Here is a 17,131-nt window from a genome sequence, read left to right as displayed (position 1 = left end):
AATACAAAAGCAGACAGATACAACACAGTCTTGTTCAATGGCCCAGCATGTTTTGACAAGCCCTCGCCCATTGGGTTCGTCAAGCTTGTCCGATCTACTCCATCCGCTCCCCAGGCCCGTGGTCCCCCCGCCCTGTTCCCCCCCCCGGGTGCCAAGCCGGGCCTTTTTAGGAGGGGAAGGGGGCGAGAGAAGGCAGGCCCCAACTTGGCCCAGGTGCAGATTCCCCCTGGGCCCAGATCTGGGCAGGAGACCCAGAGATAAGTTAGAGTGGGAGCAGAGGGTCCATCTGAGTCCGTTTTGGAGAGGGGACATACCCGCCATGTGGCAGCGCAAACTGGGTCGGTATCTGGCTAGGTGGATAGACTGGGGAGGGGGTAGAGTCTCTTATGGGGCGGTTAACTCAGTCACTTTGCCCGGTCTGCGTTCACATCAGGCCGCGTGCCGGTCTAGGCCGATTCTTCACCGTGTCGGGGATCAGACGTGCATCGGGGGATGTGCGTGTATTCGATTTCGGCAAGCACTTCCCAGGTGGTCGCAGTGGGGGTAATTTAGTGGCGGGACGATCTCTGGGTGGATGGGCCCATATTACGCCATGATCCACCTGGTTCGTTGTTCCTTCTTTTAGCTGGAGTTTGGCTTCTGCTTTGCTGGGGGAGTTGAGTCGTGGATGAGCCTGGGTATGTGCCATACCAGTCCATCACCTCCGTGTTGGGCAAGTCCATAGCTCTTGTGAACACTGGAACATTGTGGCAGAGCCCTAGTCCTAGCAGGGACTTCCCTCTGCGGGATCACCCAAGAGTAAAATCAGGAACAAGAAAACACCAAGTTTCCTCCCCAGCAACTGGACGACACACAGTTCTTGGAGTACAACTTGTTTTATTCCTTTCCTTAAAGTAATAGTAACCAATGTAAAATGTTGATCTTTTTGTTTTTCCCCTACAGAGTAAGAGTCCATATCATAGGGGGGAGTATAGCGTTTACAGCACTTTTCAGAGTCACGAGCCAGAATTCGATTACTTGAAGAGTTTAGAAATTGAAGAGAAGATCAACAAAATTCGATGGCTACCCCAGAAAAATGCGGCACAGTTCTTGTTGTCTACAAATGGTAAGTGTGTCATGTCTTACACTGCCAAATTACAAATTAGTTACATCTTTTCGGTGGGGTGACATAGGTTAATGTTTCATTTTGTTTGTCTAAAGATAGGTCTTGAATTTAAGGGGTGGCCCTCAAAATTGGCAATTAAGCATGGAAGCTTGGAGTGCTGGCCAAGGTGGAGTGATCATGTTTATTAGTGGCTGCTTAACATATTTGGTTGCCTGGTGTGAAAAGTAGCTTTCTGGTTCCTGGAAGTTCCATGACCATAAACCCCACCCAACATAGAGAGCAGCTGCATGGAGTTGTTTTTCAGCTTCTTTTGATCAGTAATGTTGATCAGAACTAACTGAAGTAGAGTTGTATGTGAAGTGACCTGAATAGTGAAAGTAGCATGAGATGCAAGGTGACCTGAGGGAAAACTGTTAAAATGGTGACAGATTGAGCTGTGACATGGAAAAGGGTCTAAATACACCCGTGCATTGAAATTGGCAAAGTGTGAGTGGACAATTATATTTAATATTGATTTTAATCAACACGGTTAAGCACTATGTTGTGCCTTTCTTCTAATTGTTCCTAGCAGATCCACTCCATGGTGTTTTTCTAAGAACATTTTAGGCCTGTATTAGAATTTTCTTAGATCTGCACAAATATTTCTTAACCCTAAAAACCCAACCTTTGTAGACCTGGCCTCTACACCTAATGCCATAGTGCCACAGTCACTGTTTAGTTTTACTTACTTTTTCTCCAGTGTTCCACTCTGCCTCTTTGGCTGAGATTATGCCAGCCTATTCAATGCATTCTCAAAGAAAAGCATTAGGAAGCTAGTGCGCATTTGTGGCAAAACACTGCTACACCAATCAGATGGTCTCTCTGAAACCATCTAATGGAAAAGGTGTATTTGAGTGTGGCGGAGGGGGGGAGCAAAAATGACAACTTCACTGAGATGAAGAGCCCTTGGTTCTTATAGTGTCCCTTTAACCCCTTAAGGACCAAACTTCTGGAATAAAAGGGAATCATGATGTGTCACACACGTCATGTGTCCTTAAGGGGTTAAGCTCTCCGTGTGATTTTTATATGTAAGATGGTGTTGGGAAGGACAATTACATGTTGTTGTTTTTCTTTTCCATTTATATTCTCCACAGTAATACAACTCTTTATTTACACTTTAGATAAAACAATAAAGCTATGGAAAATCAGTGAACGTGACAAGAGACCCGAAGGTTACAATCTGAAGGAAGAGAATGGGAGGTATAGGGATCCAACCACTGTGACCACTCTCAGGGTGAGTTCCGTTATCTCTTGTGTCCTATGCTCTTTTTGAACTGTGTAGAAGATGCATTAACCATTAATCGCATGGAGTACATTTTATCTGGATAATGACCTCCTTTTTATAGTCCTATTTTATCTTGGCCATACTCTAGATTAGTTTTGCACTCTTGAGTGTTGAGAACTATGGTTTTCAAGAGGCTTGCTTAGCTTCTTGGTAGCTGTATTTTGCAACAGTTGGAGTGACATAAATTGATTCACTGTCAATTTGTGTACAGGAGCTTTGCTGGGTTTGTGAAATTCGACTGATTTTGAAGACCTATGTTTTGTTTAATATCATCCCGTTTTTCTCTTTGACACTTTTAACTTCGACATGAATTTTTCTTTTTTAAGTCTTTTGTTCTGTTTTCTTTTGTAGGTGCCAGTTTTCCGCCCCATGGACCTGATGGTTGAAGCAAGTCCTCGAAGGATATTCGCCAATGCACATACATATCACATTAACTCCATCTCTGTGAACAGTGACTATGAGACTTATCTATCAGCAGATGACCTGCGTGTCAACCTGTGGCATTTGGAGATAACAGACAGGAGCTTTAGTATCCTTCAGTATATCATTCTTCATTCCACCATGATTCCATATTAGTTTTCATAGAAAGATCGTACACATTATTCTGATGTTGTGCAAGATGACATATTGGTCTCAGTGAAGTGACTGCACATAGTAACTTTGTGATACTAATGATGAAAGTCAATTTGGGTGTGCATATGTTGAATCTGTCAGTCAGCATAGAACCACCAGTTTTAAACCCTTTCCCTATGTGCACTGATTATTTTGATATTCATTGTATCGCCATGTTCGCTGAGATGGAACATATCAAATGTTGTTGTCAGTCACGTGTGGGATAACCTGCTCTTTTCATTCATTGCTAAATATTAAAAGGCACACTATAGGGTCAGGAACACAAACATGTATTCCTGAACCTCTAGTGTTACAACCATTATCTAGCCTCCCTTGCCCCCCTAAATATAGATAAATCTTACTTGTATTCAAGTCTGCTGGCTTTGTCCCTGATCTGACTGCGCGGCTGACATCATCAGAAGTGACTCTCCAAGCCAATTACAATGCTTTCCAATAGAATTGTCTGAAATTGTCAAGGAAGCAGATCAGGGGCAGAGCCACCAAAAAAAAACACTGTTCTGGCCAATCATCATCTTCTCATAGAGATGCATTGAATGCATGCATCTCTAAGTAAAATTCTATATCTCCATGCAGAGGGTCGAGACAATAAAAGGCAGTGCTGCACACTCTTCAGCACAGCCCCAGGAAGAACCTTTAGTAGCCATCTAAAGGAGTGGCCCGCGAATGTATCCCTAAAATTTAATGTAAACACTGCCTTTTCTCTGACAAAACGGTGTTTACTGCTGAAAGTATGAGGGGAATGATTATACTCACAAGAGCAAGTTCAATAAGCTGTAGTTCTGGTGACTATAATTTCCCTTTAACCATTAAAAAAAAAAAAAAAACACACAAATTGTCTTTTTTATAATATCCAGGTATTTTATGTATAATTCCTTCACTCACCTACTCCAGACATCGTAGATATTAAACCTGCTAACATGGAGGAGCTGACAGAGGTGATAACAGCAGCTGAGTTTCACCCACATCACTGCAACACTTTTGTATACAGCAGTAGCAAAGGCACCATCCGTCTGTGTGATATGAGGGAGTCTGCTCTATGTGATCGCCACTCTAAGTGTAAGTACACTGCCAAGCAAATTGCCTTTGGAATAATGGTACAAGTGACACTCTAAGCATCAAAACCACCACATTTTAAAGCTGTACTTGTGGAACACAGCAATGTTTACATTTGTCCAAAATCATGTTTCTAATGACAGTCAGGCCCATATGCATTTCCTTGTCAATGGAACACTGTAGGCACCTTAACCACTGGGTTCCAGGTTCTGCAACACTGCTTAAAGATGTATTTACCATTCGTAAAGAGCCTGCACATCTGGCCACCAATTAGGCTATAGTGGAGTTATATTCTTCCCGCCATACCAGAGCTAGGTGGCAGTGATAGACTGAAAGCATCAGCTGAGGACTCTGTCAATCAATGCCCCAGTAAGAATTGATATGGACACATGGAGGCTTCAAGCTGCTGGGGACTGAGAATCTGTACTAAACATTGAGTAAACAGTTCGGTCTTGATTCAGGACCCAGTGCCCGCAAACTCGACATTCTAACCTTTAAAATTCATTGGAAGTGTTTTTTTTTTTTGTTTGTTTTTTTTAGTAGGTTAGTTTTAGGTGTATATGTTAGCGTGCTCAAACATACTGTAGAATATTTAATAAACTGCTCTCTGAAAGCTAGGGCAAATGCACACGGGGGAGGGGGTTGTATGTGTGACAAGTGAGTAAGTGATGCTACATACAAGCAAAAATAACAAATTATGCATTGAGAAACTGAACAGCTGCAGAAATTAACCTATTTGTGGTGGCATAGGAGACAGTGCTAATAGCACCAGAGTCCGACTAAATCACGTGACTAGTTTATTTTCTAGGCTGATGTCGATTTCTTGCCCGCCAGGTAAACTGGCTGAGTGTTGTATACATGCCATTGTGGCTTGTCACGTCCCAGACCAGTTGATTAGGTGTCTGCATTAGGGAGGAAAAGTCCCAAAGCTGCGATGAATGCATAGACTTCTTTCGGGTCTGTGAACCTGAGTTATTTGCTTTTATATTGGACACTTGGTCTACATCCACTGCCCCACCTGTAAGGTGTAGCATTATCCCGTACCGTAGAAGCATTGTATTATGTCTGAGAGTGTCGCCAGAAAATGGCAGAGCGTGAGGACGTCCAGCGTCCGTTACTAGACCAAAGGTCTGTTTGGATCCAAGAAGCGCCTTCACTGGCTGTCTTGTAGACAGCCACTGGAGGCAGACTTAGTGCTGCAATGTAAACATTAGAGTTTCTCTGTAACTGCAATATAAGTGCAATAGGGACACTGTACCTAGACATTTCAATAAGCTGAAGTGGTCTGGGTGTCTATAGTGTCCCTTTAACAATAGCCATTAAGGCAGCCTTATTCGCCTCTCTACGGAACCGTACCAGTTAGTCCCTTTGGATGTCATCTGGTGCTTTAGCGAGTGTGCTCTCCAGAAAGTAAGCGTCCACTATAATGCTCTTGGCCTTCGAGGAGGATAACAAAGAAGCCAAAGGCCTGAGCAGTTAAGGTATCTCTCCTGCAGGCACGGTCTCAGAAACTCCCCTTGTTCTTAAATTCTGACACCAGTGTAAGTACTCTATTAGGGCCAGTTTTGTCTCCTGGAACTGTCTGTTGCAGTTGTGTTAATGCCGTAGCAATATCCTGTTGTTTGCCTCCCATGTCTCCCACATCTTCCTCTACAACTTGTATGCAGCCTATCAATGTCGCTATATCTTCAGCAGAAAAGAAAGTTCCTTTATATTGAACAGTAGGGATGTTATATCTGCCTTGCTTGCAGATAGGTGATTATTTTGCACTAGAGTCAGGCCATCATCCTGGTTGTCTGAAGCACTGGCCTCCATGGAAGCCAAGCTGGTTGCCTCACTGACCCCTTCTTAAAGGGACACTATAGTCACCTGAAGAACTTTAGCTTAATGAAGCAGTTTTGGTTTATATAACATGCCCCTGCAGCCTCACTGCTCAATCCTCTGCCATTTAGGAGTTAAATCCCTTTGTTTATGAACCCTAGTCACACCTCCCTGCATGTCACTTGCACAGCCTTCCATAAACACTTCCTGTAAAGAGAGCCCTATTTAGGCTTTCTTTATTGCAAGTTCTGTTTAATTAAGATTTTCTTATCCCCTGCTATGTTAATAGCTTGCTAGACCCTGCAAGAGCCTCCTGTATGTGATTAAAGTTCAATTTAGAGATTGAGATACAATTATTTAAGGTAAATTACATCTGTTTGAAAGTGAAACCAGGTTTTTTTTTCATGCAGGCTCTGTCAATCATAGCCAGGGGAGGTGTGGCTAGGGCTGCATAAACAGAAACAAAGTGATTTAACTCCTAAATGACAGTGAATTGAGCAGTGAAATTGCAGGGGAATGATCTATACACTAAAACTGCTTTATTTAGCTAAAGTAATTTAGGTGACTATAGTGTTCCTTTAACATAACAGGGCCTCTGTATCTCTTAAGGTCTGATCACAATGCGCTTGAGGTAAGGAGAGGAGACTGCCATCGCACATCTAGACTGTACCGCTGTGGGTTGGAAGTATTGCTCCAAATCATCCAAGGCCTAAGCTCCGAGGCATCCTTTTGGGCACATGATGTCTTGTAGCTTAAAGGAGCAGCTGCTAGATATTGGGGGGGGCTTGATGAAAGCAATACCTTTTGCTAATTTTGAGCATCTCAAACTGTGTAGTGGTTTCAGGAAAATGTAAACCTTTCCACTTCCCAGAAACATTATTTACTTTGTCCCAAAAAGGGGACAGAGTCTATGCATCAAAATCACTTTATTAGGATGAAGCAGTTTTGGTCCATTTTAATGTTTTATTTTTTTCAATTCTTTATTTTTGTAGTGCAATGCAAATAACACAGTAAAGAAAGACATTGCAAAAATAAGCTTAAACCAAAGAAACATTGAATGTGACGTCCGATAAGAACATAGAAACATAGAATGTGATGGCAGATAAGAACCATTCGGCCCATCTAGTCTGCCCAATTTTTAAAAAAATACTTTCATCAGTCCCTGGCCTTATCTTATAGTTAGGATAGCCTTATGCATATCCCACACATGCTTAAACTTCTTTACTATGTTAACCTCTATCACTTCAGCTGGAATGTTATTCCATGCATCCACTACCCTCTCAGTAAAGTAATACTTCCTGATATTATTTTTAAACCTTTGCCCCTCTAATTTAAGACTCCTCTTGTTGTGGTAGTTTTTCTTCTTTTAAATATAGTCTCCTCCTTTACTGTGTTGATTCCCTTTATGTATTTAAATGGTTCTATCATATCCCCCTCTGTCTCGTCTTTCCTCCAAGCTACACAGGATACATGTTAAGATCCTTTAACCTTTCCTTGTATGTTTTATCCTGCAATCAATGAACCAGTTTAGTAGCTCTTCTCTGAACTCTCTCTAAAGTATCAAGATCCTTCTGGAGATACGGTCTCCAGTACTGAGTACAATACTCTAAGTGAGGTCTCACCAGTGTTCTGTACAATGGCATGAGCACTTCCCTCTTTCTACTGCTACAACCTCTCCCTATACAACCAAGCATTATGCTAGCATTTCTTGCTGCTCTATTACATTGTCTGCCTACCTTTAAGTCATCAGAAATAATCACCCCTGAATCCCTTTCCTCAGATGTTGAGGTTAGTACTCTATCAAATATTCTGTACTCTGCCCTTGGGTTTTTATGTCCAAGATGCATTACTTGCACTTCTCCACATTAAATGTCAGTTGCCACAACTCTGACCATTTTTCTAGTTTACCTAAATCATTTGCCATTTGGCTTATCCCTCCTGGAACATCAACCCTGTTACATATCTTCGTATCATCAGCAAAAAGACATACCTTACCATCAAGACCTTCTGCAATATCACGAATATAAGTATTAAAGAGAATGGGTCCAAGTACAGATCTCTGAGGTATCCCACTGGTGACAAGCCCCTGCTTCGAATATACTCAATTGACTACAACCCTCTGTTGCCTGTCACTCAGCCACTACCTCAACCATTCTACAATATTGGAATCCAAACTTAAAGATTGCAGTGTATTGATAAGCCTTACTGAAATCTAGGTGAGCAATGTCTACTGTACCACCCTGATCTATTATTTTAGTTACCCAATCAAAATAAATCAATAAGATTAGTTTGGCATGATCTCCCTGAAGTAAACCAACCCATGTTGTCTTTGATCTTGAAATCCATGTGTTTTTAGATGTTCAACAATCCTATCCTTTAACATGTTTTTCATTACTTTCCCCACTACTGAAGTAAGGCTTACTGGTCTATAGTTGCCTGACCCTACTATCTTTCTTGTGAATGGGCACAACATTCGCTAACTTCCAATCTTCTGGGACTACTCCTGTTACCAATGATTGGTTAAATAAATCTGTTATTTGGTTTTGCTAGTACACCACTAAGCTCTTTTAATAACTTTGGGTGTATTCCATCAGGTCCTATTGACTTATTCGTCTTTACTTTTGACAGTTGAAATAGAATCCCTTCCTCTGTAAACTCACATGTAACAAATGACTCATTTGTCCATTTTCCTAACTGAGGCCCCTTTCCTTAATTATCATCTGTAAATACTGAACAACAATATTCATTGAGGCAGTCAGCTAGACCTTTATCCTCTTCTACATACCTTCATTCTTTTGTTTCTAATCTAACTATTCCTTGTTTTACTATCCTTTTCTCATTTATGTATATAAAAAAAGGTTTTGTCCCCTTTTTTACTGACTGCTATTTTTTCTTCTGTGTGTGACTTGGAAACTCTTATAACTTGCTTAGCCTCTTTCTGCCTAATCTTATAGATCTGTCTATCTTCTTCACTGGGTTTTTTTTTTTTTTTTTTTTTTTTTATTATTATAATTACTAAATGCTAACTTTTTGTTTTTTACTATTTCGGCCACATCTGCGGAGTACCACAGTGATTTCTTGAATTTTTTGCTTTTACTGACAAGCCTAATGCAATTTTCTGTTGCCTTCAGAAGTGCAACTTTGAAATAATCCCATTTCTCTTGGACTCCATTTAAATTGCTCCAGTCTCATAATGACTCCTTTACACATATTCTCATTTTAGAAAAGTTTGTTTTTCTAAAGTCTAAAACTTTAGTTTTTGTGTAGTGTGACTCAGTCACTGTTCTTATATTAAACCACACTGACTGATGATCATTGGATCCTAAACGTTCACCTACAGTAATATGTGATCGCAAATCTCCATTTGTGAACACTAAATCTAGTATGGCCTCTTTGAGTGTGCTCCTCAATGACTTGTCTTAGAGACAATCCCAGTAGGGAGTTTAGAATATGTGTGCTCCTGGCACAAGCAGCTAGTTTGGTTTTCCAATTCATATCAGGAAGATTAAAGTCACCCATGATGATAACTTCCCCCTTCATTGTCAATTTAGTGATTTCCTCAACTAGTAGATTATCTAACTCTTCTATTTGTCCTGGGGGTCGTGAGAAATGCCTGCAATACTGCACCATTTTTTTGTTGTAAAGTCACTTGTACAACAGGTTGAGAGAGAACAGGCAGCATGTAAGAGAACAGCATTTAGGGAAATGCAAGCAGAAAGACAATGTAGGATGCGAGTGGCTGAGTAATATTAGTGGCAGAAGTCCACGTAACGAAAGAGTAGTGCAGAAGCAGACCACCAGAAAGTAACCCTTCTCCGATTAGCGTATGCCTGTCCGGCAGACACCACAGTCCAGCACGATGTTGCTACCTATGCCCAGAGAGGGTGAAACGCAGACCCACATGTGCAGGAGTATCATGTAGTGAAATGTGTCCGGTGGGCCGCTGAACCAATGTCTTCTGCACATATGTGCCAGCTGCCCGGCTTGTAGGAGGGCTATGTCCTCGGCTATATGATTGGCGTCGGTGTAAATTCCGAGTTCGCTCCAAACACTTGGCCCTCTATGGAAAGCCTCTTCCTGGCCATGAAGAGGACCCGGCAGGCAGAACAGGGGCAAGTTAGGTACTGATGGCTCACAGACTGCTGCCCCTGTGCACTCTCTGAGCCTGGACCATAAACCCTAAAACAGCCTGTCTAGACCTTGCAAGATGTGGAACAGTGTCTCCAGGCTCTGGCGAGCACATGGTATGTGCCATTTTGGAGTGGGTCTGGTAATGCAGGTTTCCACTGCAGCACTGTAGGTGTGTGCCAGACTAATTCTCACCAGGGAAGACCCATGGAGTCTCCGAAGCAGAGGGGACCTGCCGTGTCCCTCACACAATTTGTCAGTTCGTTCATAGGCTGCAGGTCTGCCATTCAACAGGATCGCCACACGGGGCTGTACCAGCAGGTGAGCGCGCTCCACTAAAAGCCCACAGGCTTCAGATGAGTGTAGATTACAAGATGCGGACCTAATGCGTATATTTTAATAATCTGTTACTAATATGTTTGTTTTATCAGAGCCTCACAAACTCAGTGTATTTTATTTATTTTTTTTTCTTCTTCGTCCACAGTGTTTGAAGAACCTGAAGATCCCAGTAACAGGTCATTCTTTTCAGAGATAATCTCTTCTATATCTGATGTGAAATTCAGTCACAATGGCAGGTACATGATGACCAGGGACTACCTGTCTGTCAAGATATGGGATTTAAACATGGAAAGCAGACCAGTGGAAACCTATCAGGTAACTATGATTTATCACACGTATTCATCCCCTGTTTTGTGCATGAATTTTACATAGGATATAATGTAAAACTGTGTCAAAAAAAAACAAAACGACTGGACTATTTAGAGCTCCAGTGTTCTCTGTACTGCAACTTACGTTAAATCTAATTTTTTTTTTTTTTTTTTTTTATTTTTTTTTTAAAGCTCAGGGGCAAAACTGATGTACACATATTTAATTTGGTGATACATAATTCAGTTTTAAAATTAGGTTGACCCAGTTATTTGCTAAATAAAAATAGAAGAAACCCTTAATTAAACTTTTGTAGCTGTTAACCTGATCCCATTTCACTGGGTACAGCATCAATGCTACTACAACTCATTGTAGTTGTTGCCTAGAACATTGAATGCATATGATGGGGTTGGAGATCCATTTTTAAGGGTCCAGACACAGGGTTTTAGAGTCAGTATGTTACATTACAGCAGCAGGAACCCTATCCAGAAGGTAAATACATATTAAAAGCTCTTTTTATTTGAAAGATATGTGCATATCCCTTTATGTGATAAGTCCTCGTTAATATAATTCAGCCATATCACCCACCAGTTTGTCAAGTTATATTGTTGGTTCCTAAAACCATTTCATCTCTTCCATTACTGCTGTATCTGGTCCAAGAAACCCCTGTAAATTAAAGGGACACTCTAGTGTCAGGAAAACAAATCTGTTTTCCTGACACTATAGTACCCTGAGGGTCCCCCTCCCTTGGCGCTGAAGGGGTTCAAACCCCTTCAGTAGCTCACCTAATTCCAGCGCCTGGGCTCCCTTACCTCTCCTCCCCAGCCAACGTCCGCATTCTCGTCCGACGTCACAGGAGCCGCATGCGCGGCACTGCCGCGCGCACATTCAAAGTGTCCGTAGGAAAGCATTTTTTTTAAAAATGCTTTCCTACGGACGCTTTGCATGGTTGAGGCATTATATGCCTCAATCATTGCAGATGAGCCTCTAGTGACTGTCTGGAAGACTGCCACTAGAGGCTGGCTTAACCCCAAATGTAAACATAGCAGTTTTTCTGAAACTGTTATGTTTACATGTGAAGGGTTAAAACCTGAGGGACCTGGCACCCAGACAACTTCATTGAGCTGAACAGGGCACATTTTAAGTCACTAGTACCTGCGGTGGTGTATACTTAACTCATGGTGCATTATCAGGGCTCAAAGAATAAATGTAATTAAAACAATTAGTAAAGGGGGGAGGGGGCAGCAGGGAGGTGAAGAGCAGCTTTATATTTTAGTATTTAATGTTTCCCCTCCTTACCTCTGGCCAGGGAGTGAGACACAGAATACCCTGGTGGTCTCCGGTAAAAAGCTGCTGCTTCAAATCCCTCATGGTACAGTAGCTTCTGTGAGGCGCAGCTTGCACCTCTGCAGAGTGCAAGCTCTTATTGTGAGCCCCAGCTTGTGCAGACTTAGAGTATTACCGTGGTAACACACGGCAACACTCTGGCAACCCGGGTTTGAGCGCCTGGCAGAACCTGAGTTCTGTCAAAAATTTCCATCACCCATTTTCACGCCAAAAAGGCAGTTGGCAGTAAGACTTCTGATAATACATATTCTGTCTTATGGACATTTGAATATATGTAATTTTATGGATATATGTCCTGTGCTTTTTTCCCAGGTACATGAATACCTCAGGAGTAAGCTATGCTCCTTATATGAAAATGACTGCATCTTTGACAAGTTTGAGTGCTGCTGGAATGGGCCTGACAAGTAAGTGATTTGTGCCTTTCTACTTCTGAAATGTAGTTGTATCAGAGTGCAGCTTCAATTAAAAAATGAAAACACATCCGTTTGATTTCTTTTTCCATTTGTCTAATAGAAATCAGTCTGCATTCACCCACTGGCCTTTTACAGATATTGCTGCATTCACGCACGCACATATTTACACCAGTATTGTTAAGTCTGGCCTCCCTTATGTTGATGGACTTAAACTTTCAGAATTCTTTGAATTCAATAGATGGGCAGAGAATTATGGAAGTTGCGGTCCAACAACATATTGGGGCTGCACTCTGACAACCCTGCTTTAGACAGGCAAGCACCACTATAAACATAATGGATTTTAAGCTTATTTGAGCAGGAACTTATTCACCTCTTGAATCTGTGATCATTTTGTTTGACTGTGTTGGAATTTCACTGAAAGTCCAACCTTGTCAAGATATACTGATCAACTTGGATTACTCTGGCAAAATGGCAGAGTCCAGCCTTGCCAAGCCCACAGTCTTAACTAGTGACTGCTGAGGGGAATGGGATCTGTCTATGGAAGATCTTGCAGAATCCTCCATAAACATCAGTGCTGTAGTTTTCTGCATACACCACAAGGGTACAGCATTGACATCGGCTCCTGGCAACTGAAGCGCCAGAAGCTGAAGAGTACTGGATGGAAGTCCATGTCGCAAGGGACTGATTTGGGTAAGTATAATTCACCTTCCCCTGCAACCCATGGGCCACCTGATGCTCATCTGCCGTGCTGCAATGTCACAGTCTGGAGGCTTTGCAAATTATGCAAAGACTCCAGACTGTGATAGAGCCACTTTAAATACCTTATAATTGTGTAAACCTGCATAAAAATTTGGAACTGCATTAATGCTAATAATGCATATGGTGAGTAATCTTCAGAAGATACCTTTACTTGTTTTTATTTTTTTATTAATGCTCTTTTGAAAGATTTTGATAAGTTTTTGACTATACATTGTGCTAGCAAATAGTTTTGTTTTTTTCTCCCACTTCTTGGTTAAATCTTCGGCATAGACTATATTCTATTTAAATGACACGGGGAAAGCAGAAAAGACCTCCCATAGAAGGTCCTTCTGTTTTCCCAAGCATAGTGACCACAGTGCATGTGATGCAGCTGCTATGGAAACTCCCTATGGATTGCCTTCCTAAAAAGGCAAATCCAGGAATAGCCGAGGAGGAGACATGGTGGGTGTTAGATAAAGAGTAACACAAAAACTGGGAAATGGCGGTCCTGGATCGCTGTATGGTGAGTATATCTTGGTATATGGCATTGAATACATCATATATCTCTGTGTAGTTAATTTATTTGAGGACAATTAAGCCAAAGTTCAGATTTAAAATATATTGTTTTAGTGTCTGATGTTGAAATTTAGTCATGCAGTGGATTATCACCTTTCTGGTGCTAACTGAGATCTACACTAGCTTGAAGTTAAGCATTTTCATACATACTTTACATTTATGATTGCGTAACTTTAATATTGATGCTGTTTGTTACAGATATTCTCTAACTGCATCAATTTATTAGTTACATTAAATTATTCTAGTTTGGGAATATGATCATGTCATGTTCTGCAGGAGATAATGAAATCACATGTTCACGTTTTGTATTGCATCTTCTTTTCAGTGTGGTTATGACTGGCTCATACAATAATTTTTTCCGGATGTTCGACCGCAACACCAAACGCGATATCACTCTGGAAGCATCACGGGAAAACAGCAAGCCCCGTATGGTGCTGAAACCTCGCAAGGTCTGTGCGAGTGGCAAGCGAAAGAAGGATGAAATTACAGTAGACAGTCTGGACTTCAACAAGAAGATCCTGCACACAGCCTGGCATCCCAAGGAGAACATCATCGCAGTGGCAACCACCAATAACCTGTATATATTCCAGGACCGTGTCAATTAGCCCTGGCCTTTTACTGCAGGACAGTCCCTATTTCCATCTAGTTCCAATAGTCGAGCCTAGAATTCGTACCCTGTTCCAAAACTGAAGAAAACTTACGACAGTGCGGGAACTTTTGCCAGTCCCTCCTAGTCTGACTTTTTCCAGTGTTTAAGGTGCCATCAAATATCCTTTCCCTTTTTTTTTTTTTTTTTTATAGCTGCGCAGGGTAAACCCCTGCTCCTGCCGTTTTATCACCCAGTTAAGGGAACGGTTAGGTTTACTGTACTTTTCTTTTGTTGTTTTTTTTTGTTTTGTTTTTTACCATCTCGCCTGATGTGTAGATTTAATTTGTCTTTTTCTGTTAATTTTTTTTATTTTGTGATGTCAGTTGCAGTACCAGTCTTCTCACTATATAGTATTTTATTTTTTACTTTTTAGGCTGGAAAGTGGTGGGGAACCTTAAAATACCTTTATGGGTTTAATAATGTATAACCTTGTGACTCCTACCCCCTCTTCCCCCAAAGTTTGTTCATTCTTTTCTTGTTCATTTTTTTTTTTTTTAAATATTATTTACTCAATTTTTTTTTTTCTCTCTGTTGCTTGTATTGGATTTTTTTGGCCATACCCTACACCCCTTTCTCAATCCATCCTTCTCTACTTTCTGTCCCTCTTCCTCTCCTTCCCCATCCCGCCCTGCGCTGGTGTAAATCCAACCGCTACAAAGCACACAGGGAAATGGGTTGACCTTGGCAGGGTTGATGGGATAAGGTTATTGCTGAAAGCTGTGTCTTGATCACATGTTTTAATGACAACCTGACTGTAATCACTTCTTGCCTTGTCTGGCACTGAAGGGGGGGGTAAAGACTTAAAAAATTTAAAAAAGCCAAAAAACGAAGGATAAAAACTACTGAATAAAATACAAATGAATAAATCTGTGTTGTGTGTGTTTTCTTTTAAAGTGCTAATGGAATTTCAGTGTACTAATAGCCCATCTGTACAATGAAATTATAGGTACTGGCGCTTATTAGAAGTGAATATTCCTGGGAAGGCTATAAATCAGTAGCAGCCTAACACCAGCTAATAGATAAAAAATATATGAAAGAGGTGTAGCGCTTATTGAAAGGTAATGATTACTTTAAATATAACAATCGGGGTACACCCAGCTATATCACTCTCTGGATGTCAAAGTATAAATAGTACAACATACTGCAGATCATTTAGAACAAAGGTAAAGAAAAAGGTATAAACAGGACACTCACAAACGAGGAGCTTTTGAACCTAGCTCTGTTGTGGATAACCTCCGGGTCCGTTTAGGTGACCCACCCCTATAGATGAATGGCCAATCCTAGGGAAGCATATAAAGCGAAAAATAGAGTAGCACAGTTTCCACCAGTAGTGTACGATTGTAAGCCAATCAATACTTACAAACAGAGCCCCTATGGCTCTGCGGTATCTCGTTGTGTAGTTCAGGACTACACTCCCTCTTTATAAAGGTAATTCCGAAACCAGGGGGGAAATAAGAATATTTATTAATGCACTATAAAAACATCAAATAAAAAAGGAGCAATGTCCATATTAAGTTCTAGAACGCGTTTCACTACCAAACGTAGCTTCCTCAGCCAGGTAAAATGTGTATTGGTCCCTGGTTCTCCGGTCTGTTTATATATACCTTTTTATAACGAGGAGATGATTATTATTCTTGTTACGTAATTTACCATATCCTGGTAGTACGTTATGGTGATGGGTATTCATTACGACGGGCATTCTCACCTGGAGCTCAATCGTAGTCTGAGTATCGTATACACACAAGGAAGTAACGAGATTGGTAACGCATACAATACACATAATACGACGGAGCTCCAGGGGAGTGTCCTTTGTGATGAATACCCATCCCCATAAAGAGGCTTGAAGCACCAATGTGCTGCAAGGATATGGTAGGTTAATGAACAAGAACACCTGATAATCATCTCCTCGTTATAAAAGGGATATAAACACAGACTAGAGAACCAGGGACCCAATACACATTTTACCCAGCTGAGGAAGCTGTTTGGTAGTGAAACACGTTCTGTGTTTTTTATATGGACATTGCTCCTTTTTTATTTGATGTGTTTATAGTGCATTAATAAATGTATTCTTATTTTCCCCCTGGTTTCAGAATTACCTTTTTATAAACAGCGTGAGGATGTCCAGCGATGCTCTAGCACAGGTTTTCTGTGCTAAAGAGCAGGAAGTGCCCTCTAGTGGCTGTCTACTAGACAGCCACTAGAAGTGGAGTTAACCCTGCAAGGTAATTATTTCAGTTTATAAATAACTGCAATAATTACACTTGCAGGGTTAAGGGTAGTGGGAGTTGGCACCCAGACCACTCCAATGGGCAGAAGTGGTCTGGGTGCCTGGAGTGTCCCTTAAAGCTGTAGTAGTTCTTGTGACTCAAGTATCCCTTTAATGATCTGGAGGTTATGCAGATGTTTTATATAATGCAATTTGGGATCATGAACACTGAATTAAAGTGTGTGTATGTATGTGTATATATGTATATATATATATATATATATATTTGTGTGAAGGGCTCATGATGGCAAAGAGAAATAAGACCTAATAAGTGTAGGATGGTATAAAAGTAGCAAGTCGGTTGTGGTGTGCCGAAACCGACGATGAGGTAGGCCTGAAAATAAAGAGGGCCCACCAAGAAGAAATGTAAGAAAAAGGAGTTGATAAAGAGGTGTGGGTGGGAGGGTGATGCAACGCTGACCTCGAAGGTATG

General features: G+C 41.2%; 1 protein-coding gene across 2 annotated transcripts in view; it reads left to right on the top strand.

Moving 5' to 3' along the window:
• The window catches only part of PPP2R2A (protein phosphatase 2 regulatory subunit Balpha), a 39,317-nt gene extending 24,398 nt beyond the window's left edge, over positions 1–14,919 (top strand). For both annotated transcript variants that reach the window (XM_063448501.1, XM_063448500.1), the window contains exons 4-10: positions 943–1,105; positions 2,266–2,378; positions 2,781–2,958; positions 3,954–4,118; positions 10,549–10,718; positions 12,369–12,460; positions 14,109–14,919. In XM_063448501.1, coding sequence (XP_063304571.1) covers positions 943–1,105; positions 2,266–2,378; positions 2,781–2,958; positions 3,954–4,118; positions 10,549–10,718; positions 12,369–12,460; positions 14,109–14,388 — 1,161 coding nt within the window. In that variant the 3' untranslated portion in view covers positions 14,389–14,919. The remainder of the gene's footprint in view (positions 1–942; positions 1,106–2,265; positions 2,379–2,780; positions 2,959–3,953; positions 4,119–10,548; positions 10,719–12,368; positions 12,461–14,108) is intronic.
• Positions 14,920–17,131: the final 2,212 nt, after the last annotated feature.

The sequence above is a fragment of the Pelobates fuscus genome, chromosome 3 (assembly GCF_036172605.1).
Source record: "Pelobates fuscus isolate aPelFus1 chromosome 3, aPelFus1.pri, whole genome shotgun sequence".
Classification (NCBI taxonomy): Eukaryota; Metazoa; Chordata; class Amphibia; order Anura; family Pelobatidae; genus Pelobates; species Pelobates fuscus.
This window is presented reverse-complemented; position numbering and strand designations above follow the sequence as displayed.